We start from the raw sequence: 27646 nt of genomic DNA, 5'->3' as shown, positions 1-27646 counted from the left end.
GATCAGGACTGATGGTATACTGTGGCGTAGTCCTGAAACAATTACATCATAGATCCAGGTTGTCCTTTAGAAGCATCACAAATGGAGGTTGCAGCTCAATATGCGTGTGCCAGCAATATGGTCCAAAAACTATTTTAACTAATACTACATTACACAAAAGAATTAAAGAAAACCTTTAATAAAGCATGTAACAAACTAAAACACATTGTTTTGTCAAAGATATTGAAGTAGATAACTTTGAAATAAAGTTTCTGACACGCAGATCTGGATTAAGCATGACTTCCTGGAAGACAAGTGATGCCAGATCCAGAATATAAAACTAAGATAAAAAACTAAGATAACTTTAACCAATGAGAGAAAAGTGAAAGTTAATATATGATTTTAGTTGGTAGTACCCAGTAGTGTAAACAACCTTTGGCATGATATGTAATTTGAAATAAAGATAGCACAAATGAAATTGGAGCGTTCTCTTTAATAGTTGTGAAAAGGCCGTTTTATTTAGCTTTAGACATTCTAAAACTGACTGTTATCCTAAAATTTCACAGAAAACAGGTTTGTTTTACCTTCTATGTCAGAGTCTCAATAACAATGTCATTATGTTAGAATTTATGACTCCTTGATCAACTCAGAAGAGGCATATCTTGATCCCTTTATGTTCCCTTAATACATTTATGAAAATGTAAATTTATGAAGTAACATGGAGCTTCACTTGTACATGATTTTACAAGGACCTAAACTACTGGTTTAAATAAAAATCTCAAACTCACCTTCAAGCAAACAATATGAAAAAGTCTTTTTTTTTATTTCAAATGTAATTAAACATCAGAATTACAGTTCATGCTCTACATTAGTTGTAAAGGGAACTAAGGCATGGGTGAAATCATGTGTGAAGTATATTTTGCAACTCCTTAGAGAGGCCTCTTTCTCTCTGGGTCTTGAGTAACATACAAGGCAACACAACCCTTAGACCTTTGCCAATAATACCTTAGGAGCACACACAAGCACAAATACACAAAAATGCACACACACACACACACACACACACACACAGGTTTGTTACACAAACATTCAGTAAAGCCTGTCTGTACTGCTTGATTAACATCTTACAAAAAATTTCACAAATCGATTGCACTGCTAACTACAAAAACTGCTTACTCAGTCTGTCCAAGTATTAGAAGACAATCTCCTGTAGAGAGATTATACTTGCTGCCATTCATAGTGACATTAGAAGGTCCCTCCTACAGTGAACAATAGTGAATGGAAGGTAACAAAATGTGAAACTTCAAGTAAGCCAAAAGATCAACAAGAATATTGCATATACAGTGGGGGTGTCATGTAATGATGCAGAGTGAGTGAGTCTGAGAAACATACAAGTTGCCAGATCCAGCCATCACTAGCTCTTTTTGAAGGAACAGACTCTCCTGGACCATACAGCACAGTCTAAAAATCAAAGCAACATGGATTATGTCATTATAATAACAAATATCATTTGTATAGCACGTTTTTAAACAGTTTACAGAGTGCTTTACTGAAAATAAAGATTAATAATATTGACATTAAAAGAAAAGTACATGTTGAAAGAACATGCATTGCACAGTAAATAATATAAAAATACAGCATGTAAAAGAAAATGCATAATTTAAAGTAAAAGAAAATGTAAAAAATACATTAGTGCAATCACAGCATGTGCAATCACAGCATGTGAAACAAATTGCACCGTTAAAAGTAAAAAACAGAATTTATGAACTGAGCAATGTAAAGACAAAGCAGAGGCATTTAATTAAAGGCCTTACAGAATAAAAAGCTCTCAACTTCCTTCTTTAAAGTCATTAAATCATTGAGTCCTCAGATGTTTGGAAGAGAAATCCAAAGTTTAGGGCTTTAGCAGCAAAAAGCAGCCTCGGTGCTCTTTAATCAGGTGGTAAGTGTTTTCATCAGCTGATCTGAGGGCCTTTAAGGGTACATTCCTCGTGATCATACAGCTGAGGTAAAGAGGGGCAACAAAAGTCAGCAGTAGGATTTTAAAGTCAATTCTGAATGACACAGGTAGCCAGTGCAGCTCTTCAAAGATTGGTGTAATTTTGTGTGGGCTAGTATTCTGGCAGCTACATTCTGTACTCTATGCAGGTTTGAAATAGTTTTCTTTGAAAGACCTTCTAACAGTACAGTATCCTAGTGGTAGACATTGCTAACATGGTGTTTAAAGCTTACGTCACAATCAAATGTCTTAAATTATAGACTCCAGATAAGTGATTTTATAATCGTTGAGTTGCAGAAAATTATGACCTATTGTGGACTTGATGTCTTCTAGACAGTTAAAAATCAAGTGAATGAGATCCCAGGGGGTGGTGGCTAGAGACATATATAATTGTGTGTTGTCTGAATAATAATGAAATGAAAGATTATATTTACTGACGCCTGTGGTCAATGGTAGCATATAAAGATTATAGAGCACTGGTCCCAAAATTGAACCTTGCGGGACACCACAGGATAGCGCATGGCATTTAAAGCTGCTCGCACCCAGTGTGTCATAGTACTCATGACTGGTCAGATATGACTGGAAGCAGTTCCAAACAATACCAGTTAAGCCAACCCAGTTTCTTAAATAGTCTAGCAGTATACAATGTTCAACTCTGTCAAAGGCAGTTCTGAGGTCAAGAAGAACCAGTATAAATAGGTTAGCAGTGTCACAGTTTAGCCTGAGATCTTTCAGGAATTTTGTTAGTCTCATTTAATTCATTACAATTTAAGTAATCTTGTAGTTGTAGAGAGACAGCATTCTCAATTACCTTTTCTAAGGTGGGAATATTGGACACTGGTCTCAAATTTCTTCTTCTTTAGAAAAGGCCTGATAACCAATGTTTTGAGACTCTATGGGTCTAAATTGTTTAAGTGAATGATTAACAATATTAACAAAGTTATTCAATAGTGAGCTGAAAACTTGTTTAAAGAACTTTAATGCTATGCTGTCTTGCTCACCGTCTGTAATATTTAAACGTGAAGTCACTTTTGTAAGTGTATCAAGGTCAATCTGAGAACTCAGACCAAGTGCTTCCTGGTGCATTATTAACATATTGGCATGGTTACCATCATCACCATAATGGTATTATCATTGACACTGTCTAATACTAATCAATATCCTCATCTCTTTTGCAAGTCTCACATGAGTAAGTGAAATTTCAGTAAGTGTAAAGAATATGAAAGTTCCTTGCAAAAACAGGCAGATGGCAGTTTGGATCAGAAGCTACACAATCCTTTTACTTCAGCCATGTTGTGAATGGGAATGATGAATCTTGTGAACTGCAGGCCATGTGCCAGTTCTGAATGAATTTCCAAGACACACTGTCTGTATCTGCTACCTGCCTGTGTCAGTACCTAGAAGCAAATCACTCCATAGCTTCCATTTAGTCTTTCTGATTGCTCATCCAGGTTTGGCATCCCCTCATTGGCTCCCCCAGAAAAAAAGGAGGTCTGATTGGTCGACTTAGATTTTATCAGTAACCAAGAAACTCTTTTTAAAAAACACCCATTTTTGCTGACACACTGAGAAAAACTTTGTGATCTTTTTGTCACTTGTTCATGAACTAATGAGGCCATCCATAGTGAGAAAGCATGTAGTAAGTTTTGCTCTATGCCTCCTTACCTCAGTCTCAAACTGAGTTCCAAATAGGTCTACAGGCTGTCCGCTGGTCAGGGCAGGCCTGTGCTTGTCCACCCAGTCGCTGAAGCTGAAGGGGGTCATTACGTTCATAGTATTGAGGGGGTACGGAGCTGGCTTGATAGGGTCAGCTACACATGCTCACAGTGAAAAGTGAATCAGTGAATAGATTTGTTCATGAACAAACTGATAAAGCTAGAAACACATTGAAATAAGGCATATACAACCCTCCAGAAATACTGGGACAGTGATGTTAGAACGTTGTTTGTCATATACTTAAGATCTTTCACTAAAATGGTTAAAAACACCTACATGAGTTAGCAAGCAGACACTTTTCACTTAAGAGCACTTTATCATGTGTATAAGTGTTTTAGAGTTTTGAATTAACAGCAAAATTGTGACTAGGCCATTCTGGGTAAATGTAGATTTTGGTGGGTGGCTCAGATCCAGCTGGAATATCAGCAGAAGTAGCAATTCTGACCTCAGCATAATGATAATTATGAACTATACTGGAATCGTATCAGACACATGAAGGTTTAATAAAGCATGTGTGAGTGGCTATGGTGGTGTTGTGGACAGTAAGCACTTGCCTGGGTCAGGTTTCCCAGTCTTGTGCTGATTTGAAGCCATAAACCTGACAACAAAAAGTTTTTTTCTGTACACACACAGCTGTATGGAGCAAAACCCATGGAGCAAAAAGCCGACTTATAACCATGACTTACTTCTCAATAATTGGAATTAACTGGGTACCCAGGTTTTCACAATAAAACCAGTGTTCAAAAAGGATGTCTGTGCTGTGATCCACATAGTACCTGGAAGCAAAAACAGTACCTGGTGGTGAAAAAGGTGTGTGCATGCCTCTCAGGTAAAATTCAGGTCACATTTCAGGTGGAAAAAATATTGCAGCAAGTGGACATCTTCAATATTTTTATTTAACAGCACGATGTATGCTACTGGCATATTGAAGTCACTTGCTTTCTGTCAATGAAATGTTAAACCAAATATTTTACATCAACATAAAGACCAAAAAGTGAAGTCGCAGTGAATTAACTCTAATGATGAAAGGATCTCAAGGGGATGAAACATGTGGAAAAATGAAGTGGAAAAATGAAGAAAGGCTTTGCTTTGAGACTGTGTGTGTTATGGGGTTTTACTGGGAGCTGACTCAGTTACCGGAGGCAGTCTCTCTCTGAGTGTAGCCTTCTCCTCTCCACCACCAAGCCCACCGTGTTAGCCTGTCTCTGTGGAGAGTGGGGAATTCGTGCTGGCAACAGAAACATCTGGAGAGGGAAGCACAAACACAAGCAACAAAGTGTATAGAGCCATAACTGTTGCACAAAAAGCAAAGATAGGACGGTCAGTACAGTCACAATTCGCACCTCTCCTTCTCGGATTTTCACATCTTTGTGCTTGCCATTCTCTATCACTTTCAGGACCATGTCACCACGGATCTGGTAAAACAGCTGCGATACAGAGTATAGTCACGTAAAATGTCAGTAACAAAAATGCACCAATATGACCAGTTTCACAACATTTATTTAATAATCAATGGTCTGTGATTTCACATTTAAGAGTGTCAATGCTCAATTATATGAACTATTTATTTATAGGATCAGTTGCTTCAAATAAATGACTATATTGACAGGGTATTATGCATATCTCTAGGCCTACTAGTTGCCAGAGAAGCTTTAGGCTGTTTCTTTACAACAATAAGCTTTTGTTGCCCTCTACTGACCAAGAATCACTAATACTATATTTAGGGTCTTCATATAACATGTTGTAATTAATCCTTAGATTCCTAACCTACTGACCAAGTACTCAAGAAATTGGAGTATATATAAGGTTCAACATATACAAATGTATTATAAAAATAAGGTACAAAGATTTTTCTAATATTATGAAATAAAATGTACAATGTTAATGCTTACTTGATCCAACAAAAAATGGATTACTATATTCAAGTTCCTCAAAAGTAACAAAGTATTGTAGGAGAAACATGTAATTTTAAAAATCCTCTGTATTCATCCTCTACAGATTTATAGACAAAGACACAGAAGCAAAGTAGACTTAAGTAGCAAGTTGCACTTTCTGAGAGACTCTCAAAGACTTTCTGGGAATCTATACACATCTAACACATTTAAATAGCTTTTTATTGATAAAAAAAAAAACCTCAATGTCTATAAAACAATCATATGGCCTCTCTAATGCAAACAGATACATGGTAACTGCAGAAAGGCAAAGACATTGTCCTCGTTATGAAACCTCCATGAAAAATCAATGCAGTTGAGAAGATAAAGTCCAAAGACTGTTTATATAGTGATTTTGGCAGGAACACACAATAATTAACCCATATGATACATTTTCATTAGTCACTGCTGGTCAAGAACTGTTTAAGAATGACAGAATATTCAAAGTTTGAAAAATTAACTCTAATTAGTTTCCTTCTTTACCTGATTTTATAGTCTAGACATATCAGAATCAAAAGGAGTTTGGTAGATGTTAGGAACGCGGGTGAAGAGTTTCACTTCAAAGCCAGGCCACCCTTAGTAGATTAACCATTTGATGTGCAAACACTGATTGAAAATGTCCATTTGTGGTAGCAGTAGGAAAGGCTTCCCAAGAGGTAGAGTAAGAATTTTACAGTGTATGAAATTACAATCCTGCTTCGGGCCTGTATAGTCACTACTGAACATAAGTGGTAAATAAAGAAGAAAAACAAATCTCAAGCTTCAGTTACCCAGTAGGTCTAATCTGATTACCTGTTAAGCATGAAGCCATAATCAGGAATTAGTGCCATTAGAGACGTGCCGCACCATAAAAAGTGTGATTAATATAGAATATAGTTTTGACTTCATTTGAAATAAAAAAAAGTTTGGAGTTTGCCAATTTAAGCATTCTATACTTTACCTCTTCACCCTCCTCTATGTGGTAATCCTTACGTATGTTTGGGCCACCAACATACATAATGTTTAGCTGATGGAAGAACCTGAAATTCATTTTATTTCTGATTCTTTTTTATGTATATGGTGATATTATTTAGATAGTCTTGCAATGTAATTAGATTTACTTACATTAATTTGTTGCATACAGGTGGCAAGAAAGAACTTTCATTCTCCTTAATCCATTTGTTTACGTTGACATGAAAAGACTCGTTCGTCATTTTGCTTGCTAATTTGCAATGACAGTACTTTAGTCCAAATCTGGCTGCTCAACTTGTCTTAGTGCAGTTGTCACGTTAGGTAGATTGTCTCTCCTGTGTCTGAAGTTAAACCACCTGCTGGGTCGGGTGAGAACAACGTGTGTAGTTATCCAATGGAAGCTAGTTAGGTTAGATGTGAAGCACGAACCCAGACCTTGCAGCTACATAGATTAACTAGCTAGCTAAGTATTTTTGGAAAAGCATTAGCTAGCTAGTGGGAACAGATGTTTCTTCGTTTCAGTTGTCCCAATTTCTTCTTGTTTTTTTTTTTTTTTTTTGCTAACTAGCCATCTTATATGTAACATACTAGATATATAGCTAGTTACGTTGGGTAACGTGTTTTGTAATTAGCTATCTAGCTATCTGAATAGCCTAAGCCATTGAAAATTACGTAGCTAGCTAACGTTAACATTGTGGCTAGGTAAATTAGCTACGTACATCTCATCTAGCACACAAACGTTAGCTGTTAGCTAGCTAGTTGAGTAACTAGGTAAATTATCGTTTCTCAAAGGCGCACAGCTATACATAGCTATAGGTCCGTGACGCTCAGTGAGCTAGCGAATAGTTACCTAGCGTTAGGTGGCTAGCGGTTAGCTCGATTACAATAAAAAATTTATGTTCGCCATCTAACATTAGCTGTCCAACATAGCTAGTTTAGCAGCTAGCTACTTCATATTATATTAATATTGTGCCTATTGTTAAAGTACAGAACTAGCTAACTGTTACGCAAATAAATAATATTATTTGATGTTAATAATCTTATTTAATACTCCGTGATGTCACTGTTTTATTAGTAAGTGAGGTAGCGTTAGCTAGCTAAAAAGCATGTCTTTTAAACTGTTTAAAAGGTTAGATTCTTCGGAGCTAACGTTGTCTAGCAAACTTAAATAGAACGTCTTTCAAACTTAATGGACAGGTTAAACGGAACGTAGTTAACCTAGCGTTAAATGCTGGCTGTAAAGTAATCTATTGGTTAATGTTATATCAAGCCGCCAATCCTAATAGAACAGTAACTTGCCAAAGCAGCGCTCTCTATAATGTAGTGCTAGTTAATCCTGAATAATTAGTTAAAAGGCGTGTAGGATCGCTCAGCGGATTAAGTAGACTTAAGTAGCAAGTTGCACTTTCTGAGAGACTCTCAAAGACTTTCTGGGAATCTATACACATCTAACACATTTAAATAGCTTTTTATTGATAAAAAAAAAACCTCAATGTCTATAAAACAATCATATGGCCTCTCTAATGCAAACAGATACATGGTAACTGCAGAAAGGCAAAGACATTGTCCTCGTTATGAAACCTCCATGAAAAATCAATGCAGTTGAGAAGATAAAGTCCAAAGACTGTTTATATAGTGATTTTGGCAGGAACACACAATAATTAACCCATATGATACATTTTCATTAGTCACTGCTGGTCAAGAACTGTTTAAGAATGACAGAATATTCAAAGTTTGAAAAATTAACTCTAATTAGTTTCCTTCTTTACCTGATTTTATAGTCTAGACATATCAGAATCAAAAGGAGTTTGGTAGATGTTAGGAACGCGGGTGAAGAGTTTCACTTCAAAGCCAGGCCACCCTTAGTAGATTAACCATTTGATGTGCAAACACTGATTGAAAATGTCCATTTGTGGTAGCAGTAGGAAAGGCTTCCCAAGAGGTAGAGTAAGAATTTTACAGTGTATGAAATTACAATCCTGCTTCGGGCCTGTATAGTCACTACTGAACATAAGTGGTAAATAAAGAAGAAAAACAAATCTCAAGCTTCAGTTACCCAGTAGGTCTAATCTGATTACCTGTTAAGCATGAAGCCATAATCAGGAATTAGTGCCATTAGAGACGTGCCGCACCATAAAAAGTGTGATTAATATAGAATATAGTTTTGACTTCATTTGAAATAAAAAAAAGTTTGGAGTTTGCCAATTTAAGCATTCTATACTTTACCTCTTCACCCTCCTCTATGTGGTAATCCTTACGTATGTTTGGGCCACCAACATACATAATGTTTAGCTGATGGAAGAACCTGAAATTCATTTTATTTCTGATTATTTTTTATGTATATGGTGATATTATTTAGATAGTCTTGCAATGTAATTAGATTTACTTACATTAATTTGTTGCATACAGGTGGCAAGAAAGAACTTTCATTCTCCTTAATCCATTTGTTTACGTTGACATGAAAAGACTCGTTCGTCATTTTGCTTGCTAATTTGCAATGACAGTACTTTAGTCCAAATCTGGCTGCTCAACTTGTCTTAGTGCAGTTGTCACGTTAGGTAGATTGTCTCTCCTGTGTCTGAAGTTAAACCACCTGCTGGGTCGGGTGAGAACAACGTGTGTAGTTATCCAATGGAAGCTAGTTAGGTTAGATGTGAAGCACGAACCCAGACCTTGCAGCTACATAGATTAACTAGCTAGCTAAGTATTTTTGGAAAAGCATTAGCTAGCTAGTGGGAACAGATGTTTCTTCGTTTCAGTTGTCCCAATTTCTTCTTGTTTTTTTTTTTTTTTTTGCTAACTAGCCATCTTATATGTAACATACTAGATATATAGCTAGTTACGTTGGGTAACGTGTTTTGTAATTAGCTATCTAGCTAGCTGAATAGCCTAAGCCATTGAAAATTACGTAGCTAGCTAACGTTAACATTGTGGCTAGGTAAATTAGCTACGTACATCTCATCTAGCACACAAACGTTAGCTGTTAGCTAGCTAGTTGAGTAACTAGGTAAATTATCCCGTTTCTCAAAGGCGCACAGCTATACATAGCTATAGGTCCGTGACGCTCAGTGAGCTAGCGAATAGTTACCTAGCGTTAGGTGGCTAGCGGTTAGCTCGATTACAATAAAAAATTTATGTTCGCCATCTAACATTAGCTGTCCAACATAGCTAGTTTAGCAGCTAGCTACTTCATATTATATTAATATTGTGCCTATTGTTAAAGTACAGAACTAGCTAACTGTTACGCAAATAAATAATATTATTTGATGTTAATAATCTTATTTAATACTCCGTGATGTCACTGTTTTATTAGTAAGTGAGGTAGCGTTAGCTAGCTAAAAAGCATGTCTTTTAAACTGTTTAAAAGGTTAGATTCTTCGGAGCTAACGTTGTCTAGCAAACTTAAATAGAACGTCTTTCAAACTTAATGGACAGGTTAAACGGAACGTAGTTAACCTAGCGTTAAATGCTGGCTGTAAAGTAATCTATTGGTTAATGTTATATCAAGCCGCCAATCCTAATAGAACAGTAACTTGCCAAAGCAGCGCTCTCTATAATGTAGTGCTAGTTAATCCTGAATAATTAGTTAAAAGGCGTATAGGATCGCTCAGCGGATGGAGCTCCAGTGGCGCAATCGGTTAGCGCGCGGTACTTATACAGCAGTACATTGCAGAGCCATGCCGAGGTTGTGAGTTCGAGCCTCACCTGGAGCAGATATTTTGGAATTGTACACGTACATAAGAGTGTTGTGAATAACTAGAAATGATTACTAGGCTATAACAACAATATTACGGACATATTTCTGGTGAAAAAGAAAGGTAAGTCGTACAGTTATTAAATTTAATGCCAAAACCCAAAAGGTAAACGTTGGAACATTTTGAATAAGAACAGTGCTATGAACTGTACGGCTATTTTCAAATGTATAAGGTACAGATTCGCCAATGGCCGATGGAAACAATGTCTTTTCTGTACCCTACTTATTTATTAAGATATTCATATATTTAACAAAATAAATCCTTAAACCTGAATTCTTGACAAAGCTTTAAATAAATGTCCTCAATCCTCACTATCATAACATTTAATCTTCATTCACAACCTTTATTCATTTTGTGGTTGTTGTTAAATAAATTTCTCTCACTGACACAGATTATACATATTTTTGACTACAGATGGCACTACAACATAATTGGAGGAAAAGGCTTTCACATCTTAATTTTTCCCCAACTGATGGCAGTATTGTACAAGGTTTGTGGTTAGGGCTAGGATTTTTTAAATGATACTGATTTATTTCTGTATTTCTCTCTCTCTCTCTCTCTCTCTCTCTCTCTCTCTCTCTATATATATATATATATATATATATATATATATATATATATATATATATTATTTTTATTTTTATTTTTTTTTTTTTTTTACCATTTAAGCAGTGCAATTCATTGTCCTGCATTGCTGTCTCTAATGTATTTCAGTTTTATTGTAAGCATTCACCACCCAGTGTCACCCATTTCCTATTATTAGCTTTACCATGAGCTTTATTTTATTTATGGCACTTTTAAAAGCAATGTTTTCTTCTTTACCAAAGAGATATTAGAAATAGAATAAAATTGAATAAACAGTAAAAAAAAAAAAAAAAAAAAAAAAAAAAAAAAAAGATAAAATGCAAAACAAAGAATACATTGCAAGAACAGAAAATAAAGTGCAACAGTATTCACAACACAACTTTACTCTGACAGATTGTTTATAGATCTTTATAGACAGATTGTTTCACCCCCTGCCCCCAGAAAACTGTATCCTCTTTATCCTTTCAAAAATGTCAAAAAGGTATTCCATTAAAATCTCAACTTTATTTCTATCCCAGGGTACATTACACCTGATCCCAGGGTACGTTACACCTGATCCCAGAGTACATTGCTTCTTAGTGTCATTATGGTGATCACAGTGGCCACCAGTCATTTAATTCAGTAAAAGATCAGCATCCTTCCCCAGCTGGTCAAAACTATTGACATTTGTGTGACATGGACAATTAGTAGCTCATCATCTTTAAGCTGTAAAAGCATGTTTTATAACTTTCTTCTGATAAAAAAACTTAAAACTGCTCTTCAGACTGACTATTTAAGATACTACTAGTGATCCAGCTTTAAAGAATTAGTTGATGAATGTTAATGTTTAATAGCAGCTCAACGCTGACTAACTGAAGATGTATTATGTTGCCATTCAGAGGTTGTATGGTTCCATAAATTATTTTTAGATAGTTGACATTAGGATGCAGATGTTTGTGCATAGCCTACTCAGACCATTATCTTCTACCAATGATGAAAATGGATTATGTATTTACTCCTTATTTTAGCCTATTTGGTACTGTGAAATATAGACAAAGTGATTATTTAAATCCAGGTAGTCTTGATGAGTGCGCTGTTGGACTGTGCCATCCTAGTGTAGGTCTGACTCTCAACTGGGGCTGTAATGAATCAGAAAACCAAGCTAAGACTGTAGAGTGCAGACAACTGGCTAGAAGGAACACCTCTCTCCAATCTCTCCAAGTTCCTGCAATGAAAATTTATAAAACTGACTTGAATGCCCCAGAAGCTAGTTACCAATATAAACAGCATGGCTTTCTGAGGGGTTTGGCTTCCCTCTCAAGAGCATATTAGGCAAAGATGCAATTAACATGAGATCAGTGGAAAACAAGGTTAGCGCCGAGAAAGAAACCATCTCTCTCTCTGTCCTCTTTGAACAGGACCCACGTTAACACACAGTGGAACAGGCGAGATGTTCTTCATCTCAGATGTCTCTCACTCATAAACACATCCTCTAGAATGATCGGTGGGAGCAGTGGTCTCACACACAGTTTCCAAGACTCATCATCCTGGCTAAGAGCAGGTGGTTAGGTGCCAGGGAAAGTGTGTAAAGCTATTTGTGAGACTAAACATGTAGTACTTCCAATTTATTTTGCTCTTAAATAGAAAGAAGGCTAGAGCAGTAGAACATTTTAAAAAGACAGAGTGTGAAAACAATTACCAATGTTACAGTGGGATATTTTGCTATCAAGGTGTTAACCATATGGTTGGAAATCATAAATTGCTTAAAAGGGTCTATAATCTGTGTTGTACTGGTTGTGAATATGACATTTTCATTTTTTGTTTGTTTGTTTTAGTGCACTAAGCTTATTGTTCTTATATTATCCATTTTTACACTTTTCAAGCATAACTGATTTGTTCATTTTTGGTTATGTCATGGGGAATTTTGCAACTAATAGCAAACAGAAATGGGGTCAGTAATCAGGCCAACTGTTACCATGTCCTCTAAGACATGGATTTACATGCTGCACATTTGATGTGTGTTCTTGTGAAATTAGTGCCCTGCCCCTACAGGCCCTCTATCAATGGGAAGACAGCAACATCCATCATCATTGCGTTCTGTCTGCACTTGTGATCCATTAAGGCAGCATAAGCCAACTTGTCTTTGGAACACAGACAAAATGTGCATTTCTGAAATAAATCCTGACATTTCTAGCAGTGCTTTTCTTAAATGTACCATTTCCCCTTTTGACAGCTTTTTTATTTTCTAATCTTTATTTGTAGTTCACGTCTTATTTAAGGGACGTGTGAACCCTTAAATCATTGTGCTGATGACTAAGGAGTAGTTCTGGGGGTGGGACGGCTTAACGTTTGGAGTCTGAACTTTCACTCTGAGTGGCAAGGCCTGCTGCTTTATCTCGCTCATCTACGCAACAAGAGCGGCGTTCTCTAGAGCAAACCTTCTCCCCCATTAACAAAAGATCTTTAACCCTTGATTACAATTGAAACATGCCATAGTGAGCCAAGATATGTGAATAAATCTCTCTGCCATAACACTATACTGAGCATAAAGACAACACTTTAACATGCAAAGGATCGCAAAAAGGATTACAGATCAGTGTTTCAAAAATAAATTAGCCTTTCAGACTTCAGAATCAGACTAGATTTTAGAGTCAGAACAATTGCTTTACAATGAATGTACACAAATGTGAAACAAATGTTTACCCGTTTTGTTTGAAGTCTTTCTGATATTGCAGAGCATTCTTGGGTGCTTGTGCCAGCTGTGCCCTTAGGCACATAGGGCTTTGCTAGGGTTTGCTCCTACAAGTCTGCAAAATACATTTGAAACTGGAAGAGCTGTTCGGTTTTTATGGTTTCAAGGGGGAAAAAAATAGACATTTAAAAATTGCACCGTTTTGAAAGGGATATGTATGTTGACTCATGTGTCCTATTCACTGGGCTATGAACACTGTACAAAGTCAACCAACAGACATGCCAACAATTTATTGTAGGAGTTATCCACTAATGTGTGCTTTTATGATGTTCAGCTTTATGTGTTGAAGCCATTGTGCACACTCACTGCATGATCTGCTGCTTACTTTTTGTTTATAAAAAGAATTGTGGCATGTACCCCACATGTAAGCAACAGATTGTGTTGGTCTCAGTGGGAGGGGTTAATATAAGACTATATAGACTATAGTCTCTTTGGTAACAATCACCTCTGCACAACTAATGACAAAGGACTGTGGCATGTGATTGTGCTAGTCAGTGAGATATGACAGTTCTTTGGCACAGTGTCATATATTTTGGCCCTTGGGCAGTTCTCATTATGACAGAATGTATTATTGTCATTATTGTGACTGTTCTTTTATTCCGTACTTCATTTTGCTCCAGGAAGATTGATGATGAAGCGGTTACATCTCTGAATGTGATGTCACCTCACTTGGCATGACAAACAGCAGGCCAGTGATCTGAGGTCCAATGCTGTCAAAAGTATGCTTTGTTTCTAACCATATTTAAGGTCATGAACATTAAAAAAAAATCTGCTTTTCTTTCATGTGTCAGAAATTTCTCAAGTAATGTCTACTGTGTCAATAGCATGTTTTTGCGATTAATTATCAAATCAAACCATTACAAATTCTAAGAAACAATCTGTCTATTTGAACTTCTTGTGAAAAATAAAAAGTAAAAAAATTTAAACAGTTACTCACCTCCTGTTTCAGCCCTCCTGCTCCTGTGAACAAAACGTTCTTTAGTGCTTGCTAATTTATAAGCACATAAAAAAACTTTCTCAGCTTTGTTGTAATAGCTGAGATCTTTTTGTCTGGACTGCCCTGATGTGTTTTCATGCAGTATGCGTTGGTTTTTTTGACTCACACAAAACCACCGGAAAGAAAAGTTTGGAGCTAGTGCTAACTGGTAGAAGCAGAGTGTGGGAAGAGTGGGTTAGCTTCACAGGAGGAGGAGGATCTTCAAAGGGTTTTGAATTCTTCAACTGTACACTGAAATCTCTTTCAGCCTAATTAAATACAACTCTAAGTGGAGACCCCTCTGCCAGTTTCCATGATGCCACATATTTCTGGTGTACTGAAAAACTTGACTGGTGTTGCAGAACTTAAATCCACCTCACTCACACTGCTACAGAACTAGATCATGATTTTATGAGCATCATATTCACTAAAAAATATTTGCTAATTGTGAGACTCTAAATTGGAGACTCATGATAGTTACTGTTTATCCTGGCACATCTCTGTCATGGCAGTATAAAACCCTCTGTTTTGTAGACAGCTCTAGTTCAGCAGGTAGGGCTATTTCAAAATGGGTGTGTAAGTTACCAGCATTTTTCCACTGAACCTTCAGTATGTGAATTAGCTCCCTGAAACTGGTCACATACTGCAGTTCGCTGAAAAGTCAGTCCTGCAGAAGTATTCATTCGGGGCGCCTTTGCATGGAGAGTTCCACTGAACTTGATTCCTCCATTAAGTTCTCCTGAAAGACTTGGAATCTTTGTTAAAAGACAGGGTCTTTTAACAATATAATGCCTGTTTTGGAAATGTTTCTTTGTTTTATCAGGCAGACCATGCTCTATTCTCTTTCCTCCCTTCAGTTTTGAACAATTTGAACAAGACAGCACAAGCCCACATCCTCTGGACCCACTGCATCCATCCAGATACCACGAATAACGAGCATACTGTGTTTGATTTATAAGTGTTTAAAGTGTCAAATAGCCTGGCTGTGTTCACATATAAGTCCAACATCTTCCTTGTAGAAGAGCCTTCCATGCCAAGCCCCTAAGCTCATGTCAGCCAGGCGGTTTTGAATGGGTGGTCTGAACCATGAAGCTAAAAGACATTAAGTGCTCAAAATATGAATGGGAGAAATGACCTTTTAAGTGTCTGTACTGTTTAAGTGTCTTTATAAACAGAAGATTAATAAAAATGTAGGACTGATTACATTTTCAGTGTTACAGTGGCACTAGCTATGAAAGCTGATGCTACATTACTTCTTTTTATCTCCGTATACTCCTCCTCCAATCTTCTTCCATACAAAGATGAGTCATATTCTCTCTTTTATGTTCCACATTCCATTCACTGCTGCTACAGTGGTGTAGAATTTGTTCAGAAATAAGACATCAGGTGGTGAGCTGATGCCTCGGGAGATGCTGAACCTTCCCCACTGTTCTGCCGGAGACTCTGGCAACAGCATGATACCAGAGCAAAGAGAACAAGCCCTCTCAGCCTGAAGACACATGGGACAGTCCTGTCATAAACCGTCTTACTTTCTTTCTGCCTTGAGCTATATATTTTGCATATTCAATTATTATGGTTCTGGAAATTTTTACCTTTTTTTCCTGTAGTAACCTACATAATACTCATTCAATGTTTGTTTTGAGTTACAAAAAAATTACCCATAGATAATTGGCTGTTTTCAAATAATACATCTCAGTGTTGTGCTGCTGATTGGTTGGTAGTGTCTTATTTCAGTACATGCCTGCCAACGAAACACAGATGAACTATTTCCAGACTTTAACCCTTTCATTAGGTCTAGAATTAATCATCAGCCAGATTTTTACAATTGTTTCAGTCCAGTATTTTAGTGAGTGTCCATTTGTGCCCATAAGTCAAACATAATGTATTCACCATATTGAATTATTAACAGCATGCTGAAGGGGAAAAAGGCATGAATGGCCTATTCATTTCACTTATACCTCTACTTTGCAAGGCCATACATCGACTATGCAGTTTTGACAGCGGGTAAAGCTGGCCCCCTCTGGTCCCTTCTCCCTGTGCCAGGCTCTGATCCCTCCAAAGCAAGGCAGCTGACATCATTTCTTCCAGACGCTGGAGCTTGTTATTGCTGCCATTCCAGGACTTGGTGCCGGAGCTGAGCAAACATTTCAGAAGACTTCACAGGGGCTCTGTCATTCCGGCAATAGAGCGGAGCAGTGGGGCAGCACGCTAGCATGCTGAAGGGTGGCCCGCCCTGTGACTTTAATTACATAGCATGGAGATCAGCTGTATTAGCACCCCTACTGAAGCTATCATTTATAGGCCTAGAAGCTTACAAGTTGTAAAAATGCTCATCTTTGGGAGCTGTTGAATTGGCGACAACCACAAGAAATGTCTAAAGAGTGTTTCTTCTATTTTTATGACTTAAATACACATAAACAGCCAGTAAATGTTTGTCCAGGTGCTGTTTGGCTTGTTGTTGCAATGAAAGAAATATATGGAGATGCAGCGTACCGTAAAGGGGACCTTTCTAACGTCACTAAACTGTATTCCTCCAACATGTCCCTACCTCTTGGGCTTAACCTGTAAGCGCACAAGAGCACACAGACAAGTCTAGGATGGAAACTCATATCCAAAGATGTTGGTCTCCTGCTGGAATGGTTGGAGAGAAGAAATGACTGCAAGCCAGTGTAACGTGTGCACATTGCTCAGTGACGCAACCAAGATGTGCCCCTGTCTCCCAAAACCTGACCCAGCCTCATCTCTAACGTTCTGTGTACTCAGCAATCATGGCCAAGATTAACAGGGAGCTTTATAGGGACTGCTCAGACTTCAACCCCCTCCGCGCATTCTTTTGTTCATGTGCACGCTTTGCTCTCTCCACTAATGCAGGGCGACCCCCCCCCCCATGGCACTGCTGCTTCATCGCCTTCCCAGAGGCAACCGCATCATCCGCCTTTGAACCACAGGGCTCACACGCATCCCGTGCCTGTTTCCGTGGCTTTAAGAGTTCGAGGTGTGCAAGGCTTCCTATTGTTCCTATTGTGCAGCAGCTTCGGTGTGAGGTTTTGCACCACTGTAGGCTTTGGACAGCATTTGATCTGGCCTAAGTCCTGACAAGTCAGACCAGCCCGACCAGCCGTGCTTGAAGCACACAGACACAGTCAGTGTATGTTGTGTCTATATACATTGTGTATATATACATATTATACATATATATGTATAGTATATCCCTGTATCATTCCTCAGCTCAGACAAAGCAGTCACAAAACCATTTCACGGCAAGTCATACCATGTATGACTATGTATGTGACAAATAAACTTTGAAACTGAAACAGTCTTGCCCTCTGTGCTCAATTCTTTTCTTTTTTTTTAATAAATCTAGTGGTTTTGCAAAGTGTGTTTTGCATGGTTGTCACACTTGACTGAAGAATTGCTTGTCTATTATCTTAGCCTCATTTCTCGAAGAATAAGGTCCCACTCAGAAAAAACTTCTACAATTTGTCTTTGCGACCTGACTCAATAAAGCATGTTTTATGTCCAGCAAGTTGTGTCCACGGCTTTGTACTGTTGATTATGTCGATCTCGCTAGGTTCAGAGAAAAGGCCATATATTGACTGAGTATTTGAGTGTCTAACTTATGCTGTTTAGTTGAAAGCAGAAGGATGAGGGCTGCTATAGGTCTTAGTGCTCTCCCTTGAAGACATCATAGAATTCACAGAACTGTGTCAAGACTTCGTAGAACTGCGGTGGTGCATCACAAAACTCATCTGGCAACATTATGATAGGTGTACTCTAGAAAAAGATGCTTAAATGAATTAATAGTGTTCTGTGGTAGAAGATGCCTGTAATTCAATATGAAAAACATTTTACTGCCTGAAAGATTCCTTTGAGGTTCTTTGTAGCCAATAATAATGTAATAGTTGCATTTAAATAGCAGTTTCTCACCATTTGCTTTATAATGTAGCAGTACAAAAGCAACACTAACAATCAAAAAAGAATGTCAGTGTTGTTATGCCAGTAATATTTAGCAAAATGTAGAATTGCAGCAAAATGACCAACCAAAACCATTTATGGTAAATTAACAACTATGAGAGATAAGCAGTGTTTTATTTTCATGTATTTGAAATATGTACTTAATTACATTTAGAGCCTTTTGCAATTTACGTTTGATTCTTTTCTACCACCCCCTGCCCCTGGACATGATATGTTTGACACTAATTGCATAAGCCATCATGCTGTCTTGCCTCAGAACTGCATTAACTGCGCATTGATTCCATGCCATCGTTGAGGTTGGTTCTCAAGCTCTAAAGTTCTCATTGTCCTGTACTGATGCTCTTTTATCTTCTTGGGGCCACTGCTGCTCCACTCTGTTTAGTAAATAGCCCATATCTGGCAACAGTTTTGCCCCTAAGTCTCTTTCACTAACAGTTTCCTGTTATATGACTCACTGTTTTCTTCACTTTGCAAAGCATAGCTGCAGTGGACTGTGGGAAGTGCATGGACCCAATTCCCAGGGCCCTTTATGTATTCTGCCTATGGCTGAAATGGAGAGGTAACGCAACCCCAAACTCAATGGCCAGTTTTGATTTATGCAAGCGGGGCCACATTTGATATTCATTTCCGCAACTGTGGCCAGCTAAAAAAACAGTCACAAATAGAAGCATACTTACACTGGAACACTGTGATGCTGTGTGCGTGAGTCTGTCCTATTTTAGCAGTGTTTCTCCTTTTTAATATTTCATTTAATACTCAGCAGATGTTTGTTCTTTAACAGATGTAAATGTCTGTAATTATTAAAAACACCTTTTAGCTATGGAGTACCAGCAGACTTGCTTTATGTAATAAGAGTTGTGGCTTTTGCATGAGAGAGAGTAATCCAGAAATCTTTCAAAAACAAACAAATCATCTGCAGAGTTTCCCCAGATGAGAGCTGAAGGAAAGAAGTAAAGGGATGAAGATGTAAGTTTGAATGGTTGAAGGTGGCTGCAGTTAATTCAACTCAGTGTTGAGGATGGAGAAAAAGTCCCAAAGAGTAGAGAGAAAAAGGGAGACACCATTATCAGGAGCCTTACTGTAAATGTTTGGACAAATCTCTTGTCAGTTCTGTATGTGTTCATTTATCAGGTCTGTAATGCTCTGAGGTTCTGTCTGTGCTGTTAGCCTCTGAAGTCCTTTTCCCCACTATGTTCAATCTCAAAAATTTTCACTGGGCCCGACCGCAACTTTAAAATGCTTTAACAGTATCATAGAATCTTCTGGCAGAAAAAGAAATCGCTAGATCGTTCTATAAAGAGCAGTGTGTGAACCTGTGTGTACGTGAAGATACATGGAGGGATGATGAGGTTGTCAGACTGGATCTGATTACTGTTCGGAATGGCTGGGAGGGTTTTTGCGGTGGAATGCTTTCTCAATCGCGCATTCCACTGTCAAAACAAAGCTCAGCTGCTCTGAGTTCTAGGGCAGGCTGAGCTTTGCAAGAGAGAGGGAGAGAGAGAGAGAGAGAGAGAGAGAGAGAGAGCAAATGAGCCTAAGGGAAATGTACTGTGTCTAGACTGGTCACAGGCTGGGCCCTTGTATGTTGCACTCTCAATTGTTGTATCTTTGTACCTTTCAAATATTGACCTGAAGACTTCATCCTGTTTTAGCGAGGATAATAGCACATCTCTGTTTTATGTTGCTGTCTGCCTAAATAAATTATTTATATAAGAATATTTTGAACACATGCTGCATAGTTTTTAGATCTTATGAGAAACATTTAGCTAACACTCTTCAAAGAGCATGGTAATATATACTGTAAAAACATTGAGTAATTAATATCCAATGCGTAGCCTTCAAGCGCAGTAACTGTGGGCTTTTCAGTAGTGTGGCAGGCTTGGGGTGCATAGCTGCGAGTCTGCCAGCGTGCCACCAGGAAATTGCCCACAATTGTAAAGTTCTGCCTTTTAAGCACAAACAGCTGTGTGCCAGTCTCGTACCCTACTCTCCCAGACTCCCTCTGCTCACCGGCCGGCCGTGGAAAATTCCGTTCCCGTCGAGCAAACGAGCTCCTTATCGCCTCCCCCATCTGTCTCGGCCCACGCCTCAGCCAGGCTAGGCTCAACACCTTACTCCTGTTCACACCCACCTCACTCACACACACACACACTCACTCACACACCTATATACACACACGCTCCCACACTCCTACTGCCCCCTCATCCCTCAGTCCTGGTCCTGGCTCCCCCACATCTGCTTGGGCCTTTGAATGTGCCCGTCTTTCATTTCAGACATGAGCCAGCGGCGAGGTGCACGCCGTTTCCCATGGCGGGAGCTGATAAGGCCGGACTGGGGTGTGCGGAGGTGACGGCAGTTCACGGCCTTCCTTGGCCCCTTTGTTCTCTGCTATGCTGGGACCGGTAAGGGTCTTTCAAAAGTTGCGCGCAATATCTTTGTCGTAACCGCATGATTTACTGGGGAAAGGAAATAACATTAAGCGCTAGGGGGCTTTTGTTCTCAAGTTTTGTTTACTACAGTTTGTATGGAACGGACCTTCAGGAATGTGAAGGAATCTGGCGGAGCTGTGTGGATATGTGTGGAGCCCATGCTTTATGAGGTTTCTGGTGAAAGGAGAGGGAGGGAGAGCCATATCTAGCTGTACCTTAGGCTGGGACTCGGTCTGGGACTCAAGCTGGGACTCGAGCTGGGACAGGTGGTGGGCTTTTACAGATCGGAGGTGATGACATCAAAGGTTAGGTTTTGCTATTACTATAATTATTACTATAATGTGGCCATGTTAATAAATGGCCTTGCACTTGAGGAAAATCCCCTCAGTGAACCGGTATGTGGTACATAGCACACCGCACTGAGATCAATGAGGTGTGAGATGGAATCTTATATTAACCCCCCCCCCCCAACACACATCCACATACCTACCTCACAATCATCACACACTTTATTAGAAACATTATTAGAAACGCCTTGTAGAAATACAGTTCAGTCTGTTGCTATTCACAGTTTGTATTAGTATCCTGCAACTCTTCTTCAGTGCTCAGTTTCTGGTCACAGAACCACTGTTGAGTGGATTCTCAGTCTACCACTCACTTGCAATAATCAAACATTTTTGACTGAGAGTTGCATATTTATGTGTGTGTGTGTGTGTGTGTGTGTGTGTGTGTGTGTGTGTGTGTGTGTGTGTTCATGAGCATGTGTGTGGTGTGTGTGTGTTTTGTAACAAAGGGCAGTCATGGAAACATATACGTTCACAAATCAGATCAACAAAAAAATAAAAACAACTTATAGAGGCTATAACTCACTTACAGTGACCAACATGCCAGACCACACTGGCTGGCTTGATAGCAAAAGAACAGGCTCTATTTGTTATGCAACAGAGGGAGAGCAAGTCAGTATTTAGCATTATCTGATGGAGGGGTAATCTGATCTCCTGGTGGGGCTGGCAATGGACAGGGGGAGAGTGGGTTGTAGGCAAGAAGAGGCCCGGAAAGCACAGTGCAGAGAGCAGCATATTTGGGGCTCCATAATTGGCACTCCCTCAGAGGAGAACAGCTGATAACCTCTCCAAAGCAGCGGTGGACCATTTCAGCCCTGTAGGCTATCCTCATTCTCAGGGCTTTTCCATCTTAGCTCCGACCTGTAATAGCTCTGTTGTAGTTATTATCTAGAGATGGGAAAGACCTTTAGGTCCATTGCCCCAGGTGTAATCAGAAACTAAGTGAAAGGTAACTAACACTGCTTTCTGGGAGTGCATTTAATAAGCTATCCACCTAGAAGACAGTGGACACACTGGTTCCTTTCTGTTTTGGCCTCTTTTGGAAGTACACTTTTGGCTGTACTGCATTTATGCTTGGGGACAAATATTTATTTGACAGGTTAGAACCACAAGAGGTGTCATGCATGTTTAGATATTTAGAATAGTGGTTAATACTATTGCTCAGCACATAGAGCACTGTGAGTTTTGTCCTGGGCGTGAACTGTGCACCATGGGAAATGGGAGTTTGCGATTTCAGTGTTCCTGCTCACTAATCCGTGCCATTGTGACCAACGTTGATGCCTTTAACCCCATTGAAAAGCAAGGTTGACCTTGAGGTGGCCTAAGTATCTTACGTCTGGTGTTACATCTGTGTGGAATCCAGGCGTCTTCTCCCCATTTTCAGTCTCCTCTTCCTATAGTCGCTGGGCAAAAAGGACAAAAGAACTGCTGTGAATGAACCATACTAGGACTGCATGTGTCTATGGTAAACACACGGAAATAAAGCAAAACATTATATAATCATTTTAGAATGTTATTGTTGTATAATCTTTTTAATGTCATACAGTTTATGTGAGTTAACTGTATCAAATGCATTCATGCCACAGTTACTGGTGCCTAAATTAAAAGATTATTTTCTGAATAGCAAGTTGCTCTTGCACAATACAGTGTTAGCTTACTTGAAAGGAATCTTAGCCTGGCTCATAAGTAGCCAGGCCTAGGCAAGAACATGAAGGTAGCAAGCTAGTTCCCTTGTACTGGCCAGGGTTGTATTATGCCTCTTATAAGGCTTTGCATTGAATGGGTAGTCATAATACCAAGACAAATACTGCATGGCTTGGACAATGTTTTTGAGTATTGTATTTTAAAGTAGACAATGATTTCAAAGTGTTGCCCAGGCAACAGGACCAAGTGGCAGGAAAGTGGCTCAGCTAGAGTTCGCCGAGTTCAACATGGCGTTTTCCGCTGGGGGAACTTTCTTCAGGAACACAAATAAATCAATTGATTTGTAAGCCTGAGATGCTGACTGAACCACAATTTGCATCAAATGATATTCCAAAACACTAATATTCCTTGAAGAGTATTTTGGAAAACATACATCAAATTACTTAAAATGTATTAAATCACATTGGAGTGGGGGAATAAAATAAATCTATGCAGTAACTGGTGAAATCTTTCCAAAGCTTAGTAAAATATGTAAGGAAAAACAACATCAAACAGACTATCATAGGAAAACATATTACAGACATTTATTAGTTGGTAGCATCAGAAAATACCTTTAAATACATCTAAAAAAAGTAATAAAATGCAAAACAAGAAAAAGACATATGTTATATGGTATTTTTCCACTTGAAATGTTAAACTGAAAAGTCATTTTTTCTTACACTCACATAAGCTAAGTGTGAGATAATGTGGAATTCCCTTGTTTTTTTTTTGGTTTTTTTTTTTTTATGAAAAGCCAGTTGGAGAATGTGGAGTATGCTAACATGAGAAAACACATGCCTGCACCTACTAAAATAACTACATATTCAATCGCATCTATTTTATTGACATTTTCCATATGGTATTATGAAGATGAAATAGTCCGGAGCCTGGATTCATCTGTCCAAAATGAAAAGTAATGCATTTGATTCATTCAGGCAGAAAATACTTTCAAAATCAGCATGTGCAAAGTCAACGGCCCCTACAATATAAAAATGTTGCTTTGCAATGAGAGGGGCTTAGTAGTATCTCTCTCAAGTAGTCTCTCTCTGTCTCTCTCTCTCTCTCTCTCTCTCTCTCTCTCTCTCTCTCTCTCTGTGTGTGACTTATATGGTGTGAATTTGGTCCATCTGCTGTCTGATTAGCAGTGTCTGACCAGAGCTCTCCAGAGGGGTCCTCAGGGGCCTTGGTAGGGCCTGGCTGATGCTAGTGATCCCTTATTTACAGCTCAGTGTGAGGGTCCAGAGCATGAAATACATGCTGTCTCCACTTATGCTTTTTGTAGGCAGCTAACTGCAAACTCCTTAGAGAAGCAGTCAATGTTAGTAGAGGTAGTAGTATAGGGCAGAGGTTTAACGGGAAAAGTGCATTTAGAAGCGTGTATTATCAGAGCTTTTGCAAGGGGGACATACATAAGCCAACAGGACCTCACACACGAACCCACATGTGTGCATAAATTGTATGCAGATGTACAAAAGCAGTCACAAGCAGGTCTCCTCCTGCACTTTTTCCCAGTACTGCCACCGTGGCCCTGATATCTGTTGCCAGTGCTTGTGAATGATGTCCTTATTGCTTAGCCCAGATGCCTTCAAAAGAAAGTATTTACATGAGATGGTGAAGAATACTGAAATAAAACCTGCTCCGTGTGAGTGACCTGACACACACTGGCTAGATGATGTACCGAAGGGCTGTATAAACCAGAGGACATTGACTCATACATCAGTACTCAGATGACTGGATTTATGAGGTATGGTCTTGGCTTACATGAAAAGCCACAACAAATACAAGACCACACTTGCATAAGCAGGAGAGAGCCAAGCAGACAGCGTGTGCGCGTGTGCGTGTGTGTGTGTGTGTGTGTGTGTGTGTGTGTGTGTGTGTGTGTGTGTGTGTGTGTGCAAAGGTGTCCTGCTTCCCCACAAGCATTAGTCACTCAGCACCAGCTCTGGGATGGAAAGAAGCAGAAGCCATGGCTAGCCAAGTGCTGAAAGAGAGCCACAGTGTTGCTTCCTTAGGCTTTCTCCTCTGTCCCGTCCACGTCTTCAGAAGGACATGCAGTCCACAGTCCAAACAGTGTGTCTGGGCTACCTTAAAAGGTTTGCCCTAGTGCATAGTGCCTTAGCTCTGGTGCAGAGCATGGAGCACCTGTGATTGATGTGACCTCTCCAAGACTCCGTGGAGGTTAGAGGAACCGAGTGCACTTATGTAGGTTTTCATACATATGCTTTTCTGCGCAGGGTTGTTTTGTTTTTGACTTAAGAAGATTAAACTGAATCTATATATGTTTACATATAATTAGGCTTTTTTTTGTGTGTGTGTGTGTGTGTGTGTGTGTGTGTGTGTGTGTGTGTGTGTGTGTGTGCGCGGTTGCATCAGGGTGTGAAATAGTTTCAGCATGTACATAAATGTTGTTGTTAATGTGTATGTGCATATGAGTGTATGCCCATGCAAGTGTACATGTGTGTGAGTGTGTGTATTTGTGCATGTATGTATGCGTGTGTTTCCAGTGAAGTGTGGTGAGACTGTAGCTGCTCATGCGTGTCAGCCCCTAGTGAAGTTTACAGGTCCTGCTGGAGCCATGCGGTGACATCATAGAACAAACTGTGCTGACAACAATGAACGTTGCTAAGGAGAGAGGGCCGCTCTTGGCCTGAGGTGTCGGGTCCATCACCACGGTAATAGCGGTCAGCCCAGAGAGCATGTGCATCTCTGAGCACCGCCCTCCATCTGAGTCTCTCAGTATCAACTCTTCATCATGTTCTCGGTTTGCTGTGGAAAAACCATAAGTACTTTATGATTACACTGGACAAATTAGGGACTTTTGGACATCTTTTCTCAGCCAGTAACTCGCAGTCCACATCTGCATGGAAGTCATAAAGCCAAAATATTAAATGCCTCACAACTCACCCTAATAGCTGTTTCTGACCAGAGAGTTCTCACACATACTGTGAGTCCTAGAAAATGCATTATGACTCAACTAACCATATTGTCAAGTCTGGATTTATTATTAACAAGAAGAACTGTGTGTTGGGGCATGATGCATATAGTAAATTGCAGTGAAGAGTTGTTTTAAAAAGCTCACTGATGCATTTGTTTGGGAAGCCAAGTTCAGTGCAGCACAGTCCTGTTGTGTGCTGTGCCTGTGTTTGTTGCTGTGGGTGTCAGGGAGAGTGTGTGGCTCCAGTGACCTGGATAGTCTATCTCTTGATTCATGGAAATAACCTGGCTGAGACCTCATCCTTCCACCCACGCACAGACACACACACACACACACACACACACACACACACACACACACACACACACACACACACACCCACAGACATACGCATGCACATACGCACGCACACATGCACACACACATACACACACACGCGCGCACACACGCACACCTCCCTCCATATAACACTCAGAATTATGTAATTATGAATCCTCCTTTTCCCCCCTTTTTCTGTGCATGCAGCAAATTCAGTTACTATGGCTGCACTCCAGGGCATCTGGCATCCATTTTGGATAATGACGGGCAGATAAGGCAGATGACAAATGGACTGGCATGCCTGAGAAAGCTCGGTGGCCCCTGGAGGGAGCCAGACCTGCTTCGTGCAGCCCTGCAGATGACCCAGAAATCAGGTCCCGCACCGGAGAACGCCTCGCCAGCCTCACGTCCCGGGATCAGCTTCGCCTGTAATCGCTAGCATGTGACTGCGGAAGAAGCCGTTCTGATATCATTTTGTTCCTCTGACTGTGCAGAATAATGATTCACTGAAAGAAATGATGGAAGTTTTTTAATTCTGTTTTACTCATGTTAGTTAGAAACAGTAAAATGTTAGAATGACTGCTTACTCCTATAATTCAAGCCGTTTGACTATTGAAATGAATAAAAATAGAATAGAAAAGGTCACATTTGAATGTAATTACCTAAATCAGCACTGCACGCTGCAGCCAGATGAAAATGATTTGAATGAAAATAGTTTGAATATGATCACAGCAAAACCTTAAACATGACATTTCTGAAAGACTGTAAGTTTTATTTTTGCACAAGTTAAGCGTAAGTTGAATATGACAGTTACAGTATTTTTGTCTGTGAAGAAATTGTATCTGAGTCATAACCTTCCCAGCAAACTGAAGTGTCAAATGAACTGCTCTATTACTGCCAGATGGGTGCTTGGATTATGAGTTTTTGTAAATGAGGTATTCATTTCCACTGTGAGATACTCGCTAAAACCATACAAGTATGCAGAGTACTACATAAAAGACCAAAGGGGCTTCAAAAGGAGCAAGCAAATGATGGAGAAAGGCTTTATGCAAAAATAAGTACAACTCTTTTTTTTGCTTTTTCCTTCTCTCGCTCTCTCTCTCTCTCTCTCTCTCTCTCTCTCTCTCTCTCTCTCTCTTTTTCTCTCTATCTCTCCCCAGAACACAAGAGTATGTCAGAAGTTCCCTCAGAGTTTTCAAAATAAAGCCAGCAAAGCATGACATAACCCCAACCAGATTTCAATAACCATCAGAGCCCTTTGACCGACGTCAAGCTGCTTCCTCATTCTAAACACTATCGTTTTGTTAATGCATCTGTTAATTCTCCACTCTGGCACTAT

General features: G+C 39.3%; 1 protein-coding gene, 1 long non-coding RNA gene and 1 other non-coding gene across 7 annotated transcripts; 2 read left to right on the top strand and 1 right to left on the bottom strand.

The window, feature by feature from the left end:
- Positions 1–768: 768 nt before the first annotated feature.
- On the bottom strand, positions 769–10095 carry haao (3-hydroxyanthranilate 3,4-dioxygenase). Of its 4 annotated transcripts, XM_035531677.2 has the most exons (12): positions 8967–10091; positions 8803–8881; positions 6730–6932; positions 6566–6644; positions 5038–5121; positions 4832–4938; positions 4381–4470; positions 4249–4292; positions 3644–3789; positions 1372–1440; positions 1156–1238; positions 769–984 (listed from the first exon to the last, which is right to left on the bottom strand). In XM_035531677.2, the coding sequence occupies exons 3-12, from the start codon at positions 6816–6818 to the stop codon at positions 909–911; spliced, it is 867 nt and encodes a 288-aa protein (XP_035387570.1). In that variant the 5' UTR covers positions 6819–6932; positions 8803–8881; positions 8967–10091; the 3' UTR covers positions 769–908. The 4 variants fall into 4 exon arrangements, with proteins under 4 accessions (XP_035387570.1, XP_081580895.1, XP_081580896.1 ...); XM_081724769.1 differs by lacking the exon at positions 5038–5121 and having other exon boundaries at positions 8967–10095; XM_081724770.1 differs by lacking the exon at positions 6566–6644 and having other exon boundaries at positions 8967–10090.
- Positions 10096–10195: 100 nt separating this feature from the next.
- trnai-uau (transfer RNA isoleucine (anticodon UAU)) lies at positions 10196–10289 on the top strand. The gene is made up of 2 exons: positions 10196–10233; positions 10254–10289. It is a non-coding gene; the product is annotated as a tRNA-Ile (tRNA).
- Positions 10255–15674, top strand: LOC113572760 (uncharacterized). 2 transcript variants are annotated; one of them, XR_014126548.1, is made up of 4 exons: positions 10255–10394; positions 10746–10821; positions 14268–14366; positions 15481–15674. It is a non-coding gene; the product is annotated as an uncharacterized LOC113572760 (long non-coding RNA). The 2 variants fall into 2 exon arrangements; XR_003410150.3 differs by lacking the exon at positions 15481–15674 and having other exon boundaries at positions 14268–14725.
- The last annotated feature ends 11972 nt before the right edge of the window (positions 15675–27646 follow it).

The sequence above is a fragment of the Electrophorus electricus genome, chromosome 12 (assembly GCF_041902795.1).
Source record: "Electrophorus electricus isolate QZ-2024a chromosome 12, ASM4190279v1, whole genome shotgun sequence".
Lineage (NCBI taxonomy): Eukaryota > Metazoa > Chordata > Actinopteri > Gymnotiformes > Gymnotidae > Electrophorus > Electrophorus electricus.
The sequence above is the reverse complement of the archived record's forward strand: the minus strand, read 5'-3'. Positions and strand labels throughout refer to the sequence as shown.